The sequence below is a fragment of the Bacillus rossius genome (assembly GCF_032445375.1).
Source record: "Bacillus rossius redtenbacheri isolate Brsri chromosome 4 unlocalized genomic scaffold, Brsri_v3 Brsri_v3_scf4_2, whole genome shotgun sequence".
NCBI classification, from domain to species: Eukaryota; Metazoa; Arthropoda; class Insecta; order Phasmatodea; family Bacillidae; genus Bacillus; species Bacillus rossius.
In genome coordinates, this window is record NW_026962011.1 from 6,471,665 (window position 1) to 6,496,292 (window position 24,628).

Below are 24,628 nucleotides of genomic sequence, written 5' to 3' on the forward strand. Positions count from 1 at the left end.
TGTTTGCCGCCTATTTTTTTTTTATCACTTTCCTGTCTTCTGCACGTTGTTGGACGTTGTGATAGTTTCAAGTCTTGATAAACTGCACATTAACCGCGTCCGCTACGACGTCCGACCGCATCCTCTAGACCGCGGCAATAAAACCTAGCTGGGCGAGGAACATCACGTCTGCAGCGGGCGGAGCGACACGAGGTGAGTTGCGCGACACAGTTTTCCTAACCTAGCTAAACCTAAGTGTGGTTTTTTTGGGAGGGGTTATGGGTTATGGAATACTCTTGATGAGTCCCATGCCGAAGTCTATAGGCCTAATAATGCTGGGTTTCAGCCATGGCAGCAATTGATGCCATGACGAACTCCCCTATCTTAGATCTAGACTATGACTGGTTAAGTTGGGCCCAGGTGAAACCTCCACAAACACAAGGAAAACCCTGGGCTTTTTTCATGCGGGGTTAAATTATTGTAAGCATTGAGCAGACAGGTTCAGTACAGGACAAGGAGGATGGTCCAGAAAGAAGAGTAGATTGGGGCAGGAAGTTTCAGGGACATTAGAGAAAGATAAACTATATCCATGTCAAGGATATTGAGGAAAGAATCGAACATTGCTCATAGGATACACCGTCCCAGAATTTTCCTGTATTTCGGGAAACCATGGAAAACTGAAATCAGGATGGATGTACACCGGTATTGCGCCATCTTGCTCGGTCGGGAGCTGGGACCTTGCAGTCTTCATTGGTGCTTGTGCGTATCTGGATATGTAGGCTACCAGTGACGCATGCGCCGCTGGCGGCGGGCAACAATACTCGTCGCTCTCCAAGCTGCCAGTCAGATAATTTGCTTAAAACTATGTAAAGGAAAACGGCGTTAAGCGCATAATAGTAATACTTATTGTAAGTTAAATTACGTCAATAAATCGCCAACTGGCGCATCGGGCCTCACTTCAGAAGGGATAGAGCGGCGCATCACCTGCTAAATATAGTCTGTCTCACGCTTAGATTGCAATACAGAGCAGGAATGGCAACCACTGTTGCCACATTCATACTTACTTCCTAGCTTGTTAACATTAAACATTTTATTTTGTGTATCATTTTTAATGATATAAGCTTTAATAAATATATATATTAATTTTACTGTTTGTTTATTTTTTAAGACTATTAGATTGTGGTCTTTTGACTACAGTTGTAGTCGTTCTGACACAAAAAATTCGATGCTAAACACAAATTATTATTTCACAGGAGAAACTATTTGTAGCAGCCCGTCACTATTAATAACAAGGCAATCCACAAAATTGTGTACTATGCTCAAAAGAGCAATAAATTTAATTAAAAATTATATAAAAAAATTGTTGAAAAAAACAGTTGATAACAAGATGGCGTCTCCAAGGCACCACTCCTTACTTAGAGAGAAAAAAACTTATATAATGCTCTTGATGATATACAACAGGAAAATGTATTTCTAAATGTTACTTTACAAAATTAGATGCTTCAAAAAAAAATGACGTTACAAAGTTGTGTCAATATTTTTGTTCAGTGCTGTATATCTGGTAACAGAGCACGCCGGAACAAGGACAGTGCCAATGGCAGAAATTGTGCATTGGAAAAAGAGAGTAAATGCACATCGCTGTCTACAGATAAGACAAGCTACAATGGCGGGATTCCTTCGCCCGACTGATTAGTTAACCTTGAGGAGAGACGCATGCCGCGAAATGCGAAATGTCATTTCGTTGAGTAGCGAAGGATCTTAAGGTGGAGTCTCACACGCCATGTTGATTTTTTTTTTAATTTTCTCGTCATCACTAATAGTTAAGGGCTATTTCTGTAAAATTAAACACAATGCAATTGTTGTTATGTCACACATATGTAACAGTTGTAAAAAGTCGCGCAAGTGTTTGTAATTGTTGTGAGGTCGCGGGTTGGACCTCGAGAGACCACTTAAGGTGCGTGGTGCCCCATCCTTAGTACACGCAACAGTCATTGCACTTTCGGTTGCTCGCCCAGAGTTCGAACTCCTGATCAAGCATGTGTGGTTCGCTTGAACATTAATGGGAAACCTGATCTGGAGACAACCGGGTAGGTTTTCTCTTTTGGCTGTCATCAGAAGCCAATCCAAGGTCCCGCCAAAAGTTTAAAACCATCAGGAGATTTAAGATTATGAAGTTTTGGCTAATACTTTCTGGCAGAAATTACATATTAATTTTAATAACACTTTGAACTATCAAATGAATACTTTTATAAATAACTAATAAATATTTCCTAATTTTAATTTTTTTTAAAAAAATTTATAGTTCTATGAAGTTTTTATTACTCTAAAATTTATGTTTTTTTAAAGGTTCTTAAGTAATATAGTTTGTATATATATTTTGTATGTTTTGACAAGACAACTGTCATTTGTAAAAATCTTTATTAGAAAAGAAAGTTTGCTTAAACGAAAAGCAGTTCAGAGAAAATTTTCTCACAGCCTTTATTTATACCAAATTTGATAACTAAGTGTCAAAAACCCAATGAATATTAATTTTTAGAATATGTTCAGTAAGAAGCAATTTATACAAAAACGTTTGACACAAATATGACATTAAATTTTCTAAAGATCTTAAAAATTGAGTGGGACTTGAATGCGCAATTATCGGCTGAGATATATGTCTGTCTGTTCGAGCACCGCGTAAAAATTACTGGACCAATTTGGATGAAACGTTTTGTGTTAAAAAGTTAACGATTATAGTACTTAACAACTGGTGCATATTTTATCTCGCTACGATGACGAGAGCAGGAGATATAACAATAAAACCACAGTTTTCACAACCAAGTGCAAGCAATAAATGTGAACTTCCATTTCAATTACATTCATATTAAAGGGGAGGTCATAATACCTGTAATTTATATTTTTTTAAAAATGCGATTGTCTCCAAAATCTTAAAATAATGTAGGTGATTGTATTAAGGTGAAATTATTTAATTATTTTAAGTACAACTATTATAAAAATAAATGAAAGCACAAATCTAAACGATGACAAAATCTTAATTAAAATGAAATAGGTGCGTGTTTTTTTTGATTGGCTATCTCATGAAATGTAAAGGAGGTGTTTTTTCATCAAGGTAAAACAAATCCTTGAACAAACTAAAATGGGAAATAATATCAGATACTTAATCTATAGTAAGTGCGAGCAAAGCTAGAGCGAGTCACTACTCGCTCACCTCCGAGTACCTCTTGCGACGTCCAACTCCACTGACGGCACATCCAAAGCCCATCTCCAAACTCGAGAACTACTGGGCTTACCCCACGGGCGGCGAAGTCCATCGGGCGTAAGTACTGACGGCGGGCGGCAGCGATGTCGGTAGCATCCTCGGTGGGGGTCAAGGTGCTTCTCCTCCATTTTTTTCCCTAACCTAACTAAACCTAAGTGTATTTGTTTGGGAGGGGTCTCGGTTATGGAAGACCCTAGGTGAGTCCCATACCGAAGCCTATACGCCTAATCATGATGGGTTTCAGCCATGCAACGTGTGCTTTGTTCGGGGATTGGCCAGCCATGTCAGCAATTTATGTCAAGACTAACTCCCCTACCTTAGATCTAGACTATAACTGGTAACTTAGGGCCCAGGTAAAACCTGCAAAGACACTGGGCGCATTCATGCGGGGTTAAATAGTGCAAGCACTAAGCAGACGAGATCAATACAGGACAAGGGGGATGGTCCAGGAAAAAGAGTTGGTCGGGGCAGGAAGTTTCTTCTAGGCCTTGAAATTTCTTCACACTCGTCGACAGAACTGCCTGGCTCAACTTCCAGCTACGTTTTCATGCCTTGAGAGCTGATATACACCGTTCAAGCTGCCCTCGGCAACGAGTGGCATGCTCTGACTGGCAGCGCCGAGTGTTGGGCACGCACGGTAGTGTTAGTTAGGTTAGATAAAATTAATTTAATTAAAAGGCAGCCTGGGAGAAACGACTTAAGTCGCCCCCGAAAATAACCAGCTCCGCCCAAACCAAAGCGGACAGCAATGTCCAAGTTAACCGCCTGTTACTTAGTAGTCTCTTTCTACCCGGACCAACTCTTCTTCCCGAACTTCCTTCCGTTTCCCGTAACCAACCTGCTTGCTTAATGCATGACTTTTGCACCCCGCATGAAAGAGCCCAGGATTTTACCTGGGTCTATACAAGTTTTACCTGGGACCAACTTATCTAGTTGTAGTCTAAAGTTAAGAGTGGCCAATCCTCACCTAGCGCATGATACATGCTATTCCTCCTGTATGGCTAAAACCCTGCATCATTAGGCATATAGACTTAAATGTATTCCTAAATTGGACCCCTACCAAACACACTTAGTTTTAGTTTAGGTTAGTAAAATATCAAGCCTTTATGTTGAATCTTTCAGACGGTGCTGGTAAAAATGTAAGAAGACACCACCGTTCGGTAAAATGTTTCTTGGGGACAGTAGTTTATATTGTGATGGCTTTACAGGATGCTGCGCTACGAGCCACTGTTGCTTTTTGTACTCAAGCTCTTAAAGCTAAAATTCGTGAATCAGTAATGAAAAATAAACGGGGAAAATGATAAAAGAAAAAAATAAAGGAAAAGTGTAGGTACAGACATGGAAGTTTTGGCGGCATTCCGAATTCAGAAACGATGAAGTTAGAAACTAGAAAACAAACGGTATTTGGCTGGACGTCTCGCTAATGCACACAGTACCCAGCTTATCGACAGCTATTGTTTGGCACAGCACCTTTGATTATATTAGACAGCCAATCGCTTGACGTGGACGGTAAAGTACGACATGTCAAACTACCGCAGAGACTTCACTCTCTTAGACACCAAAGAATAAAAGAAGCAGCAAATTTTGTAGTTCTCCAACGAACTCGTTGGCGAATCAAAACCCGTCTACAATTGCAATGTCTCAAATTGTGTGCGACGGTCACTGATCTCTGATTGGTCCACGCGACCCCCTAACGTTATGGGTGGTGTGGGTGATGGTCCGAATCCCCCTGGTCCGAATAAATTCGTCAACTTGAACTTTTTGTTACATTCTGTGTCCTTTGGTAGTATATAAGAACACTCGTGATATTTTTTCTGGTTCCCATTTCGAAAGGTAAACATAAAATAACGGACATTTAAAATTTACTTTTGCCTTACAGAATGAATAAATTAATTTTATTGAACTTCCACAGCTTTCACAAGTTAACTAAATATCCAAAACTTAGCTGCTTACTCATTTTCAAAGCATGAAAACAGTAGACATAAATAAATATTTTGGCTCTATTTATTTGCCGCGCTTTGGTGGCTACTTTAGAAATCAGTAAGTAGATTCGGACATAGGACATCGCAATTGTAGACCAGGATGTTTTCCGTGCGACAATGTGACGACATTCACATTAGGATAAGGACACGGACCGCCCATGGTTCGGATTATTGTAGACGGGTTTTTAAGAAGTCTTCCCAAAGCAAACAAACAATTTAGACGGCCAGATGTCCGAGGAGAAGGTACGATATTAGAACTACCGTGGCGCCGCAATTCGAAAACAAACGAATACAATTTATAACATTATTGAAAATTTAAAAAAAAAAGTTGGGTGTTTACGGCCGCTACTCAGTGCTTGTCTGTACTGTCTTGTCATGTACCGTCCTGTTTTGTTTGTCTGCCCCGCCCCGTTCGGTAATCCATTTCCGTTCGCCCTTCTATTTCCGTTCGTCCATCCCTTTATGTTCGACCACCCTATTTCTTTTCACCATACATTTGCTCTCCTGTAATGTGGGTCAAGTAGTAATTCGACAACTAAATCAATTATTTAGACAAAAAATGTTTATTTTATGACCTTCAAGCATACTGTATATCTAAGGTATGGTAGGTCGTAAATGAATGAAAAATAAAATAGCGTTTGAATTTAAATACTGTTTAATCAACTTAGCCTTTCAATCTTTTAAATATGTAACGTAAAAGTTATAGATTTAATTACAAACATTAGGTATAATTTATTAGGTATATCAGGTAAAATTTTTAATATTTTAGTTACAATATATTTAATTTTAAAATACCGTTACAAACTTGATTATACTTTATAGTTCCTATTTAAAAATTCCATCAAATTGATATTATAACAAAAAAATTAAATTGCAATATAAAACATTTGATACTTTTTGTAAATTTCCATGTAGAAAGAAACCACACGAACATTGTGATAAACCTTTTTTGATAACACCCTTTTTTTTTTAATTTTATATACGAATAAAACAATTAATTTTTTTTGTTATTTTGTGTACACTTAAATGATGATACTACTGAAATATGTTGTGACTTTAGTGTATGAAAATGCTAACAAAGCTACTGCACAGTGCACAGTAGCCACTGTAGAGCATTATTGGCCAAGATTACGGACATGATTAGCCTTAGAGTATCGCATATTGTTGCAATTGTCTGAGGATGCTGTGAAGCGGTGTGCATGCCCCCAGGCGCCATGAGAGTGGTGACGGTCCTCCTCTGCGCTACGACGCTGGCAGCGGCGGCGGTGTCGAGCGACCCCCAGTGCCCTCCCTACGATGTGCTGGACAGGACGGTGTACCTGCCCCACCCGCACGACTGCTCCTTGTTCCTGAGGTGCGTGGCGGGGCGGCCCGCCCTGGGGCGGTGTCCCCCGGGCCAGCACTTCAGCCCCGGGAGCGCTTCGTGCGACGTCCCCGCCCGCGCCCTCTGCAAGGCCGTGCCCAACGCCTGTTCCGCGCTGCCCCCGCAGTCCTCGTGCCCGTACCGCTGCACGTGCCTCAGCGACGACAAGCAGAGCGCCTGCCCTCCCAGGCTGGAGTTCCCGGCCGAGCTGAGCCTGGTCGACGTGGCGCAGCAACCAACCTGTGATAGAGGTGTTTACTGGGCGTCTTGGGTAGGCCCGGGCCCTAATCTTAGTGGGTGGTACAGGGCATTTTTAAAGTTCAAATGCAAAATATTAAGTTTTGTGGCTCTCTAAGGGTAATTTATTTCTCTCTAAAATCCAATAAGTATAATATATTATTCATAAGAATTATTATAAACACATAATTGAATGTCGACAAAATACACTTAAATGCCTATAAAGGTCACAAAATTAATTGATATGATTAAACTTGTGGTAATATAAGTTGAATACTACAACACAACTCGTATGTTAATGTAAAATGTTACAAATCTGCAGGTGAATGTATAGGTAGTTTTATTTGATTGCAAACTGACACTCTCAGTAGGGCAGACGATAACAGATTGTAATGAAAATAAGATTTAATTTTCTTATAGTTTTCAAAATAAACCTAACATATAATATGAATTGTGTATTTTTGTTAAAAATCTTATTTGCAATTTTCAATTTTGAAAATGTTGGGTAGGCCCGGGCCCACCCGCTGGAGCCGCCACTGTGACTACATGGTCCCGCCAAGTCGGGATATTGCTTATTTCACCTCATGTTTTATCTACAAAAACTGCTATGCTATATAAGCATTGCATTTTGTGTTTTGCAGAAAATTCTGTGATCACACACGTGCTTCATGTAACCTGCTTTTTTAAAAAAGCTAGGCAAATATTCATAATTCAAATTTTCGACTTGACTATTTTTTAGTTGTCACTCACTGTAATTTCATGTTTTAGACTTCTAGAGCTGGGTAATGCATTTAAAATGGCTTCTATAGACCCACCTTGGGTATATTAAAAAAAAATTGGTTGTCTGTAAAGTCGGTTTACGGACGATAGTTTAACGTGACGTCATAACAAACCATTGATGAAATGATTGATCCAGAAGAAAAGGAAATAATCATATTCGGCCTGAGACTGAGTCGTAATAGGCTTCTGCAACCAAACCATTTAGGCATTAAAAATATTATATTCTTTGGGAAAGAAATTTTTTTTAATTTGAATCATATTTATTGAATTATCACTATTTTGTATGGATACAAAGGAGTGAAATGAAATGTACAATTTAATTAATAAATTTACTTTTAAGTGCATTCATTCATTAAAATATATTTATTACTATTGAAATGTTGCATGCGCCGTATTTATTTTTAGAAGTACAAAAAAAATTTTACACCAGCCAAGATTCGAACCGACATCCTTTGGACTGAAAGTTTGCAACGCTGACCGCAAGACCACGAGGCCATACATTAAAGTTAGTTGTTTCAAATGTTATATATATATATGCGTACAATGAGCAAACAGGGCACATCCGTAGTGGGACATCCGTAGTGGGACACTTTTTCGTGCGTGCAGCCGGCATTCATCGATTTATTAGACGTCACATCAAAAAAAGGAAATGAGCTAGTCTTTCAATACTCGCCAGTGATGTGTAACATATAACCTCGATAATGAGCAAAATCATGCATTCTCATGTTGCAAATAAACTTAAAATACGAAACTCACACCTCAGACGCAAAATTTAACATAAAATTTTTTTAAAATAGTGCCCAGCGTAATTAATGTATGTAAGTTGTGTTTTCAACTACATTTCTGGACACGTATCGCACGTAGGTTCCAAACACACAGCCTTTGTTACAATTGGTTGTTGGAGCAGATCGTGTACTATCAAATCATTTGATTGCAGAATAAAATTTTTTAAAATATATTATGAAATGGCTCCAATAAAAGCAAAATAAAATAAAAAATTTAAACCTGGATCTGATTTTTGACAAGTAATTTTATTAAAATACTGTCCATCTTGTTAAAAATTCAACAAGCAGTTTATACTATAAACGTTTCCTTCGTATTTGTGAACTTTGTTTCGCACCGTCTGCCATAGATGGCAGCACCGTGGTTTGTTACACATTTCCATTCCTTGACTTCCGTCACATTCACGAAATCACTCCACCAAATGCTGTATACCGAGAGCTAAGATTTTACACATCAAAAATTATACAAGTGAAGTAAGCAGTAAGTAAATAATTATCCCACTAGAAACATTATTCTAAGATATCAAAATTTGTTCTCCTCCCTCTCACCGCCAATTCCTCAATCCGCAAATTAGAATAGTTGACATGTCCCTCAGTTATACAAATGTTACGTATTCCAAGATTTTGTATGATACTTATTTTAAAATAAAGAATGAAAGTATATGTTATAATTAAACTATTTCATATACAAAACAAAGGGAGAATATACTTAGGTACAGATGTTAGAAGTTATACTTCCATGGCATTATTAAAATATTAAACTGAAACATTTTAAAACACGTATTATAACACTAAGTATATGTTTGTAAATTTGTTTTTGCTTAAACGATAGAAATCAGTCTGTAAATACTTCCTACAAAATAACTTTAACCTTATTAAGCTGATTCAACCTTTAAGATATAACAGTAAAAATACTTTAATTTTCATGGCATCATATGTATGCAGGCTAACAATTTGTTGTGTCTCTACAGTATGATGAACACTGCGCTATCTCTACATTTCAATGTTACCTAAGGGTTGTCAAAATTGTAAATAGAGCATTTATATGATATCTGCATGTTTTGCAATGTCGGATGCAAACCAAAAATAAAATTTACCCACTTTACTTAAAACTTAAAATGTAAGCTTTCTCTGACAGAATACTATTACAATAAATGAACAACCCCAAAATATGTTGTTCTCTTCAAAGCAGAATAAATAACTCCAGATGAATACAATGTTCTTGTCTGTCTCTTAAACAGAGATTAAGCAAAATAAATAAACAGTCACGTTTTCATCCTGGAACACGAGGTTGTAATCGTGTGTTCCAGAACTCAATTACTTCATGCTCAGAGGCAATCAGCTTGGCTACCTTTCGGTCAGAAATGCCACTGCTATGTTCTCCACCTGCACTGCCAGTGAAGAAGGCATGTACATCCCACACTTCGGAGACTGCGCCAAAGGTTTCCTCTGCAAGAACGGGAGGCAGGTCACCTCCACCTGCCCGCACGGCTACCACTTGAACCTGGACTTGGGGTTCTGCGACGAGCCCCAGTACATGAAGTGCAAGGTATCCGAGGGACTGCCGGCGCTGACGGACTGCCTGCCGGGCGTGGCCCTGTCGTCGTGCCACCACGCCTGCACGTGCGACGTGCAGCAGGGCGCCTGCCCCGCGCAGCTCAGATACGGCGCTGCCATCAGCATCTACCATGCCCGCAGGCAGCCGGCTTGCTTGAAGGGTATGTTTATTGTTGGCCTACTAACAACAAACGTCACACAACATGTTAGGTTCTGTACAACACATAGGTATCACATTACGTTTAAAACTGGGAACCAAAGTAACCAAAAGCCATCTGCGACGTTCCTGATTTCTAAAGTGCAAGAGTCCAAATGTTTCAACTAACAAGAACTCATCCTTATTTAATTGAAAAATTTGTCGCATTTCATAATATGTGCAAAGACTTTACATTTCATATTTTGGTTACCTATACTCTTAACTCATTTGTTTCTGTTGTTGCATGATTTCAGGTTTTTTTTATTCTCAAAATTAAAATAGATTTTTTTAAGCTAAAGAGAGAAACATTTTAACATAACTCTTCTGTACTAGTTCTCCATTTTTTTTATTTATTTGATGACTAAATAGCGTTCTTGTGACAGGACCAGCAGTAATACACTTGGAGGACGAATACTTTGGCAGCGTGGACATCCACCCCAACACGACGAAGGTGAGCCACTGTCCAGCAGCGCACGCAGCACCCGTGTTGTTCCCCGATCCTCTGAACTGCGAGAAGGTGCTGAGGTGCGAGCGCGGCCAAGTGCGGGAGATCTACTGCCCGAGCCACATGCACTACAACCCGGGCACCAAGCGGTGCGGGCCGCCCGACCCCAAGGTCTGCCAGGCGGCCCCCGTGCTCCAGCAGACCTCCCCCTATGCCCCGGTGGGCCGGGCCATCACCTGTCCTCCCGCCTCCCCGTGCCCGGCCACGTCCGGCGGCACGGTGGCCCACCTCACCGACTGCACCCTCTTCTGCCGGTGCGGGCAGGGGGCGCCCGCCCTGGAGGCCTGCCCCCCGGGACTCCACTACAACGCCCGGACGCAGGCGTGCGACAGCCCGCAGCAGGCCGGGTGCCAGACGTGTGAGTAGCGCTCGTCTGCGAGCCTGGTGCACAACACACTCAATTATCATTTATTACATTAGGTACATGTCATACAATGCATTATTGTTGCAAAAAACCTATACATAAGCTCTCAAGTGGTGATTAAGTTTTAGCTAAATAACTGTGCAAAATCCATTTTCAGAGGCATCTAATGAAAACTTACACAGAATTTTTATTGAAATAAATTTAAGTAGTTAGATGTCTCACGATTAAAACAGTGTCATAGAAGTGTGCACATGGACATGACCTATGATTATGACCAAAACAAGAAACTGCACCTAGGTTTTAGCAAGCTGCCAACACAAAGTCCATTTTCAATGGCTGTTGCAAAATAATAAATAAAATCTATCATCAAATAATAAAATAAATATGTTAGTGACATGTCATTCTAATATAATTTTACTTCAATTTTAACTTATAATTTCTGTCACTGAGTAAAGTGTAAGTTTTAATGATGGGAGTGCAACATTTTTTTTTCCATGGCTTCATACAGTGAAGTTGAAGAATAATTTTTATTTTCGAGATATGGATTAATTTAAGTTGATAGGTTTCAACGGTATACTGTGAATTAAAAACTAACAACAGAAGACCATATTTTGCAGCCATTTGGGATTCAGTATGTGCTTTCATACCTGTTAATTAAAATAAAAAATTCCTAAGTATGTATTAAGGCCCTAGCTTGGCCCCATGGTCATTTTGAGGCCACCTAATGATGAAATTCAAACATTTCTTTTACACAACACCTGAAATGCATCACATAACTTGTACTTTCAGAAATTGATTCTAAAATTGGTCATTGAATAGAATGTGCATTACGCCCATTTCCTTCCCCGGGTTCATTTTGAGACTGCTCCAAACCCCTTCACCCCGGGCTGCCCGGTCTGACCAGTCCTGCCGGGCGACAGCCTTCTCCCACCCGTGCCTGCCATGTGCGGCGTTGTGCGCGCAGTCTGCAGTGGCCTGGGGTCGACGGCTCGCGGCGAGTGGCTCCCTCAGAGCTGCACCACCGGCCACAGCAGGGAGGGCGCCAAGTGTCAGCTCACGTGCAGCGGCAACTACAACCTGGTGGGCAGCAGCGAGGTCACCTGCACCGGCAAGGGATGGCAAGGGACCGGAGGACTCAACGTCGTCTCCGCTTGCTCCAGTGAGTGGGAAGTAGTCAGCATTGCCTCTAATTATTCATGTAATATGCATCACAAACTGTACTTCCAAGGCTTCGTCCACCATGTTGGATCTTTAGTTATTTTGCTGCTTTTAGATTTTTACAAATTATTATTTAATAAATGAGCCCATAAAATTTAAATTGTATCCATTGCCTGGCTTTATAAACACACAAAATAAACTTCTAGAACAAACACGCAAAGTTACTAACTCTAAAAATCTGGGATGTGTGTGTGTGTAATACACATACATACACACACATAAACATGTACATAAACACTCATACACACATACATATACACATACATTCATGAAAAAGAAACTATATGAATTAAAATGCAAACTTAGAAATATATTAGTTGCCAAATCAAAGATAAATATTAATATTAAACATGTTATATTGAAAAATAAGTAACATGTTGCTAGCCCACAACACTTTAGTTGAGTAAACTATTTATAAAAAAAAAGTTTGAAAACCACTGTTCTGGAGAGTGATTATGATACAATTAGTAAAATATCAACATTGTGTCTCACGATTATGTACATGCCTGAATTTTTACAAATAGCAGTAAGTGTGCAGCATATATATGGCAATAAAAATTTGTAACATACCATAATATGAATACATTAGGGCTGAACATCTCATCAACAGTGAGGTCTCTAGATGTATGAGAGGTAATGAGATGAGAGGAGCATTGAGAGAGTGCAGTGGTGTGAGAGAGGACAGCACCCTGAGAAAACCCCCTGGCTCACTGCAATGTCTGCCACATTTCCCACTTTTAAAACTCCGGTATCCGGCCCCACTCCCTTAATCAACTTGGTTTTATTTAATAAGACTTTCATTAATTCTGAAACACCTAATACCTAATATAGACAGGAATCATTGAGGGCCCCGCCTACCCAGAACACATTCAGTAAGCAGAGCTTCAGAAAAAAAAAAACACGTGATTTGAAAAATTCTCATGATATCAGTGGTGTCTGTTTAGGAGATGCTCATAAGAATGCACAGAGTGTGGATGAGCAGTCCTGTTTCCGTACTTTGTTTATAAGCTGTATTTTTATAAGAGTGGAATTGGCTAAAACATGGGTTTTCAGAATAACGTTTAGGCATGAGACATCCGGTAAAGATTCTTGAAAGCAAACAAGGGACGCGTATTACACCTTTATCTTCATTTCTCCAACATACAATGTTACGGTTACCACTCAAATTTCACAGTTGTCCTATGTACAACAAGAAGACTGCGCACCAGTTCAGGAATGTACTTTGTACCACACTAGAAGCACCAGCACGCATTGCACTTATCTTTCTGTCATCCACCCACCTACACAAATACACCTCTGGCTAGATGGGTCCCTTAAGTACGAACCTTATATATAAGTTAAAAGTCAGACTCATGATTTTCTAATTTGTGGGTTTCCTTGTACATATCAATTTTTGAAACCATAAAGTGTGAGCATGTGTGCATACATTGCCAGTGTATACCTAGACAAGAAGAGTGGGAATGATATGAACCCTCTAAATCTTTTTTGCCTCCTTTCCATCACCTTAATTTACCCCACATCTCTTTAAAAATCTACAAGTGAAGCAAGTTATTTTATAATAATGATTTACATTAGTTTAAATTGTAAGAAACAATTGTTAAGAGACAATATGTGGATTATATACATTCTATGAAAATATAAAAAATATCTAAATATATTGTCGCCTGAGAATTGGAGTGTTCTATGTCCATTGAAGTCGGAACTGAGATATAGGCATTTGAAAGTTCAAATAACTATGGATATCATGACATAGAACAAAATAATATTGGTCTTAAATATTGAACAAACATTTTTATGTGCGTAGACGTGTGTGGATATAGTACAAATGAATACTAATATTAATTTCGTGTCCATAGCATAAAAAACCTAAAAAGTGGACATAGAACACTCCATTACTCAGGCGGCGATATGCTTTTGTTTTAATTGTTTTGTACTTTTATTTTTTACACTTAAAATGAAAAAAAAAATTCTTTTTGACAACAATTTAAGAGAAGTAAAGGAAAATTAGATAAAGAAAGTTTATTAAGATTATATTTTAATACACCAACCATACAAATGCTGACAGTTGTAACATTTTAACCAGTGTACATCCCCCTTCTGAAAAAACTGGCACAGGGCCTACCCAGGGAGATCCCATTTTAAATGTGAATTTTGCCAGTAACGACATTATTATAAGACAATGGACCTGGTGAGACTCTGCCTATGGTGTGATGTCATCAGCATGGCTATTATGCATATTCTCACTGTCTTATTTCAATATGCAAAACTTGGCCAGTTTGCAAATTCCATACGCCTTCACTCTGCCTCATACTCCCTGGTTAATATGTAGATAAGTCTCAGCTGAAGAAATGGAACATTTATAATTAGGTTTAGAATTAATTTAATGTTCTGAACCACAATCTAGGATTTTTCATCACATTTAGCTTCCCTGTGCTAAAATTTACAATATTAACAATTCCTATTAGTAACTTTTATTGATTTGTGTCGAAGCGAACTAGTTTGCAATAAATTTATTTGCACAAATTCTCTAGAATTTCACTGGTGTGTATCATGTGTAAAACAGTACAAAAAGATGTGTAGTTAGTGGTATAACTTTATAAAAGAATGCATTATTTTAATGGCATTTATAATTTTGGTTTAACACACATTTAACTCCCGTCATGCCAACATTTCAAATTTATTTATTGAAGTGAAATTTCTTTACTGACGGGGGCAACAGTTTTCGAGCGTTACGAAAATTCCCATTGCATGAGGGGAATAGTTAGGTACGTGGTGTTGGAAGTTTCAATAAATGATGTAGCCAACCTCTTGCTTTTAACTCACTCTCTGTTTACTAGTATCGCATAGTACACACATAGCCGACATGGCTGCAATGGTAACAACATTATATACACATACAAAAACAAGATGGCACCTAAACAAAGTAAGTCAAATCAAAGTCTATGTAGCAAATACAAATAAAACATTATTACTTTCGTGACTTATGTGTCTCATAAAACATATCCAACACTTCCCCTTGAGACACTTAAGGTTAGAGAAACTAATATTTCCTTCAGCACAGTATGTGTTCATTGAATAAAACCTTCGGTGTGAACTTACAAAAAAAATTCATAAAACAATATTTGACTCAACTTCAGAACATTTCCCAGTTCACGTCATTGATAACTCCTAGATAAAACTCAAAACTTAACAAGCATGACACTAGTTAAAACTCAAAACTTAACAAGCATGACAGACACTCAAGGAACACGTGCAAGATTCAGTTTTTCACACAAGTACTTGATGCGCGCACCGTTCACTGCCTTGGTGAACAAATCAGCAGGGTTCTCCCTGCCAGTGATGTGCTTAACCTGTGTCTTCCCCTTTTCCGTCATGTCCCTCACAAAATATTTGATATCTATATGTTTCGTCCTTTGAGACACTTCCCATGTCTTACACATGGCTATGGCCGTCTTGTTGTCAGAGAGGATCACGGCAGGGCTGGGCGCAGAGCCATCTTGCCCCAATTCAGACATGAACTGCGATAACTATCTTGCTTCCTTTGTTGCTTCGTAGATTGCATAATATTCCACAACTGCAGTGGAATCAGCAACACAGGTCTGTTTTCTCGAAACCCAGATAACAGGGCCTCCCGCTAAGGTTGCCGCAACTCCTGTTATAGACTTTCTGTCACGCCTATCATTGGCTAGGTCTGCATCACAGTAGAATACGGCAGCGCCATTTTGTTTAGTAAATTTCAACCTCCAGTCTTTGGTTTGTCTCATGTATCTGAGCACATGTACAATATCTTGCCAGTCCCGAAGGGTTCGGGTCTCACATTTTAGACTAGACCTGCACACTGCAAAGCTAATGTCCGGTCTTGTTGTTTGCGACAAATGTAGTTGGCTCCCAATCGCTTTGCGGTATAAGTGCTTGTCAAAAGCTTTGTTTCTAGCATCTGTCCCATCATCATGGTTGATCTCTATGGGGAACGCTTTTCCTCTTGCATTTGTCATTTGAAAAGTACGCATCAGTTGCTCGATGTAGTGAGTACAGAGTCATCTGTGGAAATGATGTTCACTAAAAGAAAAGTGGTCATCTCCCCCATGGCTCTCACTTGGATAGTCCCAGACAGCTTCTTTTTCATATACACTACTTTCTCACGCATCCCAAATATGCCTAGGTCATCAACGTAGACAAATATCACTAGTTCCTTGTGGTCATCTATATATACGCAAGGGTCTTTCATCAACCTTCTCAAATTCCAGCCAGTTAGGATACCGTCAAGGTTGTCATGCCACTCCTTACCACTCTGTTTCAGGCCGTAAATACTTTTTAGCAGTGTACAGACCTTGTCACTCCCTTTTTGGTACATCGGCGGTTGCTCCATGTAGATTTCCTCGGTGAGGACCCCGTTCAGATACGCAGCCAAGACGTCCAGGTATTCCCTGACCCAGCCCAACTTCACTGACAAAGCTAGGAGGACAAGAAGTGTCTTTTTCTTCACCACTGGAGAGTAAGTTTCTGTAAAATCTATCCCCGGTATTTTGGAAAACCCACGTGCTACCAGTCTTGCTCTGTACCATACGGAGCTTCCATCCGAGCTCTCCTTTAATTTCAAGACTCTCTTGCACCCTAAAACATTTTTTTTCTTTGGGCCTGTCAACAATTTCATAAGTGTTTTTGCTTATCAAATTTTCAATTTCTTCATCCATCGCTCTTTTCCAATTTATCGTATCACTGCCTCCTAGAGCTTCTTGAGCACTCTTTGGTTCGTGGGAGCAAGACTCTGTAGACATAGTTATGCACCCGTATGGACAAGAAGGTGCTTCCGAGTGTCTTGACAGGAGTCGAGCAGACCTCCTGATTTCCACTACCAGTTTCTCTTCCCATCCCAAGAAGGGTTCTTCGTCTTCCGACAGGGTGTCATTGGAGTTTGGCTCATCATTTGTTCTTGGTTCAGTGCCTTCTCTTACCTCCTCGTTCTCGTGATGTTTCTCAGTTTCCACATGCCCTCGCAGTTTTCTTCCAGTACCACAATGGTTTTGTTCTCTGTTGACATTCCACACGCATTGTATGGAAATTTGCTCTCCTGGAAAATAACGTTGTGGGCAATTTTGACCTTCTTAGCTTCTAATTGCCACAGTCGGTAACCCTTAATGTTTGTTTCATAACCTATGAAAACGTACTCGACACCTTTGCTATCCAACTTATCTCTCCCATTCACATACATCCAGGCTCTGCAACTGAATACCCTCATAAAATTTAATGTCTTCAGTTTCACCTTTTCCCCTCGCCACAACTCCAAGGATATCTGAAAATTTATGGCGCGGGAAGGGCTTAAGATTTTTCACGAATGCCACAGTATTTGCCGCCTCAGCCCAAAATTCCTTTGGTAGGCCTGATTCTGCAAGCATAAACCTGGTGGAATTTACAATTGTTCTATTCGCTCTTTTTGCGACACAGTTTTGTTGCGGTGACTCAGCAACGGTTTTCCTGTGCACTATCCCACATTTTTTGAGATGCGCCTCGAATTCCTTGTTGCAATACTCTCCTCCTCCATCTGTCTGAAGTCCCTTTATCCGGATATCATGCTGCAGTTCAACTTCATTTTGGTATTCCTTGAATGCAGCTGAGAATTTCACGGTAAGGTGCCTAGAGTAATCATCTATGAAGGTTAGTAAATATTGAGCCTTTCCCAAGGACATAGGCAGTTTTCCCATCAAGTCAGAGTGTATTAGCTCCAGTGGTCGTTTAGATTTCCTTTCGCTCATTTGGGGAAAGCCCATTTTTGTCATTTTTCCTTTTATGCACGTGTCACAAGCATTAAGCATATTCCCCTCAATCTCCAGTTCAGGTATTTTTCTGATACTTTCTTCATCTAGGTGGCCAAGCCTTTGGTGCCATACCATTACACTCTTCAATGCTGTAGTATCCCTAATTTCACAGTGATGGTTTGGCATATTTACTACATTTGCGATACTGTCCAATTTCTTTTCAGAGTGTAGGACATATAAGCCATTTGAGTCTGGAGCCTTGAAAAACATTTCGTAATGATCGTAAGCTATGGCTTCTCTGACATTCATTTCCAGACTAATACCCTTTTTTGCCATCTTGCTTACCGAGAGCAGATTGAAATTAAATTCTGGCACGTACAATACATCCCATACGGTGAGAGTCCACCTCCCACATTCATCAGTGATTTTTATCTCTACCATACCACATCCACTGACCTTCGCTGTACCTTCGTACCATCGTTATTTCTCCTTTGCAGTCTTTCATGTTGAGGAACAGTTCCCTTTGATTTGATATGTGGTCAGTTGCAGCAGAATCTACAACTCAGTCCACAGTGTTTTTCATGGGTGAAACCAAGCCACAAGCACTCACTAATGGCTTGTGTTTTAGCTTCCTATCCTGTTCCTTGCCAGTTGTGTCGTTACAAGGCTTTGACTGGTCATCCTCATTGCAGTCACTTGCCCAATGTCCATTATTTCCGCATCTGTAGCACTTCACTTTTGTCGGGTCAGCCATGTGACCCCACTCGTTACACCTGTAGCACTTTCTATCAGTGGGGGTACCAAATAACCTATCACTTCCTTGAGTATTTCTTTTAACATACCTGTTCTTCCAATACTCCGTTCCTTTATTTCCTTGTCTTCCTCCTCTTCCACACCCTCTGAACGCTTGAGCACCTCTTAGATGACCATCGCCTTTTGCTGCAAGTGCTGAAACTTCATTTTCTTCCCAATCTTTATTACCTTCTTCTAAAAGTCTTGCTTTTACAAACCTGATCGATAGGTTAGGTTCCTTTCCCAACTCTTCCACCAGTCCGCCATATTTATCCCACTGGAGTCCAAGTGGATGATACCCACAATCTGTTTGTCCGTGTATACCCAACCGGCCGATTTCACTTTCTGGTATTGTGTTTGCACACGAGCCACATATTCATGCAATTCCTCCCCTTCACCTTTAGAGATCAAAAACATAGCTTTTAGTGATCTCAATCCTTGCAAAAAACTAACCTTCATATGTATGTCCGCCAGTATTTCCCACGCTTCTTTCACCAGTACACATACCGCAATATCATTAAGATATGAGTCGGACACGTTTTTGTACATAAATGCCAAAGCCTTCCTGTTAACCCATTCTTGATCCGAATCCATTGGTGGAACAAATCCTTGTTCTATAGCATTCCAACAGTTAATTTGTATAAGTTCGGCCTTTGCCCAACACTTCCATGCAAAGTAATTTTTGGAATCCAGCCGCAAGATGTTGCTTCTATATTCTGTAGTTTCGTGCAAAGCCATCTTGAACCACTGTTTGCCACGTGCGCCAATCGGCAACTTTACCGACTCACTGCCAATCACAGTCACAATCTCATCACTCACAAAAGACGTCCTGGGCCCATAACCTGTTGGAAGTTTCAATAAATGATGTAGCCAACCTTTTGCTTTTAACTCACTCTCAGTTTACTAGTATCGCACAGTACACATATAGTCGACATGACTCCAACGATAACAACATTCGTACACATACAAAAACAAGATGGCACCTAAACAAAGGAAGTCAAATCATAGTCTATGTAGCAAATACAAATAAAACATTATTACTTTCGTAACTTATGTGTCTTACAAAACATATCCAACACGTGGTGGGGGAACCGGTAGAGGAGGAGAGTGTGTCAGCGGCGACGCCAATCCAATACATGCACTAGCGGTCGAATAGGAAGATGTCAAAGGGAAGATGGGTATAGGTACATAGCGTAGCATGCTCTGTGCTAGTTGTGATGACCGGAAGAGTAGAGGTAGAAATGACGCCGCAGTGATGCTACAGAATTTTCGTAGCGCTGCTTGTGTTTGTCTACTCAGTTTTCGTAACTGCCTACAATTGACACTACCATATTCCTTATATTTTTTTTAAAGTATCAACAATTTAATTATTCATGTGGATAGTAAATAGTATGATTGAAAATGTAAACAATTTATCTCTATCTATACCTAATAAACAATAAGTTTCACTTCTGTTTTACGTGGACTCATTCCATACACTTTTTTGTTTTTGTTTTGCAGCACCGGAAGAAATAGCTGTGATGATGGTGGGCAAGATCAACACCATTCTCAACCAAACTAAGGATGCAGCATTATTATTCCTGTTGGACGAATCTGGAAGCATCACGAAACCACACTTTGAACTTGAAAAGAACTTTGTTTCTGCCATGGTGAACGCCTTCCCGTAAGTGCGCTTTTTTTTGCAAGGAGTTGGTGTTGTGTGTCAACTCCTGCATGAGACAGGTAAGCTGATGTGGCCATGTCCTAGACAATATGGTCAGCCTCGACGGTGATTTAGAGTGGGAGCAACAGCAAATAAACACAAGTGACAGAGAAACACATGGAGAAAAACCTCTGCACTGTGGCAGTATCTGCTGAGAGCAGAACAGGGTCTCGTTAAATGTCTCTGGTAAATGTTATGAAGTGATGATTGTAAAGAAATTTTCTGCAGTCTTTAATCACTAACAAGTATCTAGTGAACAGAGTAATGATCATATAATAATGCAGTGGCAAATACTATCACTATTTTAATTAGTTGGTACAAAATTTTCTTCTTTAGCAATTACTTTTTTTTTTAACTTTAGTGGAATAGACTCATGCACATGCTAAAGTGATCTGTCGCTCATTCATTACTGGTGTGGCAATCTAAATTTGCAGCTGGTTTCAAAACTGTGCTACATTTGTAATGCTATTTTAGGTAATTTTTCCCCACTAATTTTATAAAGCAGCAGTTTCTACAAATAAAAGTTTTACCAAACAAACACCTTTCTACTTGTTTAATTACTCATACGTAATTAGTTGCAGAAAATTCTCAAATCATAGTGGCCTATTGTATAATACTTTGATAACAATAACCACAAATAACCTTTCTGTCTGACACAAACTGTTTTTCTAGGCTGTCACGTGAGCGATCAGCCGGAGTGATAACGTTCAGCGATCCAGCTGCCACGATAGATATTGGCCTCAGAGAAACTTCTACATGCAATTTCCTGTCAAGCCTGAGAAAGGTTGACTACTCAGGTGGTGGCACGAACATTGCCAACGCGATAAATGTGGCCGCAAGGGAGATCAGCATTAATGCACCTAATAAGAAGACACTCCTGTGTAAGTTTGGATGTTTACAGCTAAAATCCTAAAATCGTTTTCTTATCAAACACAAGGTTTTGTCAGTATGCAGTCAGCATCCGTTGACCTTCAAGCTTTGGTAACTGGTGTCACTCACAGGTTTTGTACTATATTTTTTTTAGTCATGCCAAAGGCCAACAGAAGAAATGCAGCTGGCCTGAATAAAAACGCTATATTAAAACATGAAACAAAAACTAATATTGTGGCTGCAAGGCACAGCCAAGAAAACTACAAAGCATTCTCAAAAATAGTGTGATTGATCACAAGTGACTATTCAAATAACAAGGGTGAACACAGGGGAAATCTGAAATCCTAATACGTAAATCTATTATTCCCACCAACAAAAGGAAAGAATTTGAAAGAAAACATCAGGCAAAGAAGTTCTTATCTCCCCTCCCACTCACCCATAAATGAAATACTGTGTGCATACTCTGCTGTAGAGTAAAGTTTTAAATTTTCTACACTTCACTCGTGGGAAATTTCTTTCTCTTGATTCAGAATTGTGTGTAGTGCTGTATCTTCACTGTCAAACTGCTGAAGGCAGCGGCAAGCCACTGCACAATCATGTTTCTTGCACACCCCCATAAGAGCCGTCAGCTCTTCTTTAAGCCACCAAGCTCATCAGCACAAGATGACAGAGATTATGTTCCCCTCTCATCCCTATTTAACTTGTTGATAAATTTCATACTGCAAAAACATTGTACATATTTGAGTATTCTAAAGATACATTGAAAATAATATTCATATTTATAATGTGCAACAATGAAATACATGTTACCACCAATTGCTACCTGTAAACATAAATATATCAGTAAGAAATTGTTTAAAGATAGTAATAAAAAGTATAATGAAATGTGAATTATGTTTAAGCCATTTACAAATTAACTGTTCCTTTCAACACATTAACATGTATTATTAACATTACTTTTACTATGTAATTTATCACACACAAGTTTCCACTCTCCTTTATTCCTATAGGATGTTTTCAAAAAAAGACAGGTGATTCCTTTTCTATAATTAATAAAATATATTTTATAGAATTTTTAGTTGTTTGGAAAAGTTGTAAAAAGGTTTTCTTCTTATATTCTGATAAGATATTCGCCCCTGGGTACTGATATTGTTGTCAGAAAATATCCCTTATATCAATCATTATTGAACCTCTTACTGTGAAAGCACGCTTAAAGTAGCCACATTTTTTCCACAACCAAAGTAAGTGTTTTTTTTACCATGTGGAATAATATCCACTTTAATGTCCTTTAACCTTATTAACAATTTCCTAATGTTTTTCGTGCGTGATACAAGTGCAGTAATTTAGTCTGCCAGCCGGCATGCACATGCTATACGAGCAGCTACTTTCCTTCGCATTGCATATGACTGCTGATTATTTCCAGTTGTATTTTTAAATGTACAACAGTGTCTCGCTTATCCGGATTATGTGGGACCAGACCCTATCCGGATCACCAAAAGTCAGGATTAAAAGGAATTTGCCTTAAAAGCATGTTATAAAGTTTTAGATAGGTTAAACTATAAAAATTGATGTTTTTTTTGTTTTTCTCATAAATACAAATTTCCTACAAATCAATTTTAGTTTTAATACTACTGTATAAGTAGACCTAAATTTATAACCTATGAACTAATACCTATAAGAATTATTACAAAACAATTTTTTTTTTAAAATTCTGTCTGGATTAATTGATGTTTGGATGAGCGGAGCCCAGATTAACTAACTGTATGACTGAAAATATATCAAGCATTATAACCATGTAGTATACTTATATATATAGGAATAAGAATGAATTAGGTTAGTACAATTATTAAAAAAATGCCAGTCACATTGAAGAGTGGGAGTGTTGCGCAGTCCTGGTGACGGACGGGAAGAGCCAGACGGACCCGGCGCCGGCTGCTAGCAACCTCAGGAGCAGCAGGCACATCCTGTTCACCATCGGCGTGGCGGGGTACGACCGCACCCAGCTGGAGCCCATCTCCTCCACCCACCAGGACGGCACCAAGCTCTTCTTCGGCCTGCCCGACTTCAAGGTGTTCAGGGTCGTGGCCGAGTACCTGATGACACGTGAGTGCTCCCGAGTTGCCGCCAGCTCGCGCCTTAGTTACAAAACACCTTAACTTGACCTTCATTGATAAGGCCCTTTAAAAGACAAGTCCTTAAATTTCACTAAGAATCCTTAACAACTCCTTAATGATAAAGACTAAACATAGGTGCATTAATTATTTTTTATAGTGTGTGGTGTGTTGTGGTGTGGTGTGGTGTGGTGTGCATGTGTATATGTATATATATATATTTTTTTTTTTCCAAAGTTTTATCAAACTTTTTTTTTCCCCATTTTAAGACTGAAGGAGTTGTAAATGTGTATATGTAAGTTTGATGGGAATGATAATAGTACAAACTTTAATTTAAAAAACCTTTTATAATCAATTCTAACTGTTATTTATATTTGTTTATATATGTTTAAGTAACAATTTGTATTCTAATATACCTGTTATCTTGCCAGACAGATTGATGAGACAAGGGTAAAATGTTAGGAAGACCAGGAAAAGCTAAGGGAAATTGACTAAGTAAGAATGTGGAACCCTGTCATACTTTTCAGAATAAGTACTGCCTATTATGCTCCAATATAATTTTAAATAAATTTTTAATACAGACCAGATATCGATTGAATGAAAAAGCAGCTGTTTATTGTTTTTAATACATTTTCTTAATTTGTTGAAGTTAGGTGATTCGTGTTCGAGTGTTTTAAGGAAATTACTGGGCACCACCTTGTCTAGAGGACACAGACCCGGCGGAGACTCCAACCCCTGGGCGTGACATCGCCCATGTGGAGACATGTCTCGTTTCCTCCTCTGTGGCTCATCCGAGACCACCAGAACCTGACCCACTCTCGGCGTCAAGCACGCTATAATACTCACATGGGCTCTTATGGCGTCCCACGCGTGGTTAGGCGCAGATGAAAACCCAAGGAGTACCTACATTACTGAGAATACTTGTCTCGGCATCACATGGCTGTCATTAAACAATTATAATATTATAATTAAGGAAAAACAAGTACAGCTGTGAAATGCCTCATGGCACGACCAGTTTATTTGAAGTCCCAAGCCACGTTGTGATTGGATGACGTGCTTGCGTTGATGTCCAAGATCTGATTTGAAAATGTATAAATATTTAAGCAATACAGTCACGCCCCTGAGGCAAGCCCTGGAGTGCAACGAGCACTGTACTAGGGTGGCAATGCGAAGCG

General features: G+C 39.4%; 1 protein-coding gene across 1 annotated transcript in view; it reads left to right on the forward strand.

Moving 5' to 3' along the window:
• LOC134542359 (uncharacterized) overlaps nucleotides 1-24,628 on the forward strand; it is a 397,749-nt gene that overhangs the window by 371,338 nt on the left and 1,783 nt on the right. The window contains exons 2-8 of the mRNA XM_063386532.1: nucleotides 6,430-6,834; nucleotides 9,693-10,100; nucleotides 10,519-10,998; nucleotides 11,969-12,163; nucleotides 20,271-20,433; nucleotides 21,145-21,353; nucleotides 23,233-23,445. Coding sequence (XP_063242602.1) covers nucleotides 6,435-6,834; nucleotides 9,693-10,100; nucleotides 10,519-10,998; nucleotides 11,969-12,163; nucleotides 20,271-20,433; nucleotides 21,145-21,353; nucleotides 23,233-23,445 — 2,068 coding nt within the window. The 5' untranslated portion in view covers nucleotides 6,430-6,434. The remainder of the gene's footprint in view (nucleotides 1-6,429; nucleotides 6,835-9,692; nucleotides 10,101-10,518; nucleotides 10,999-11,968; nucleotides 12,164-20,270; nucleotides 20,434-21,144; nucleotides 21,354-23,232; nucleotides 23,446-24,628) is intronic.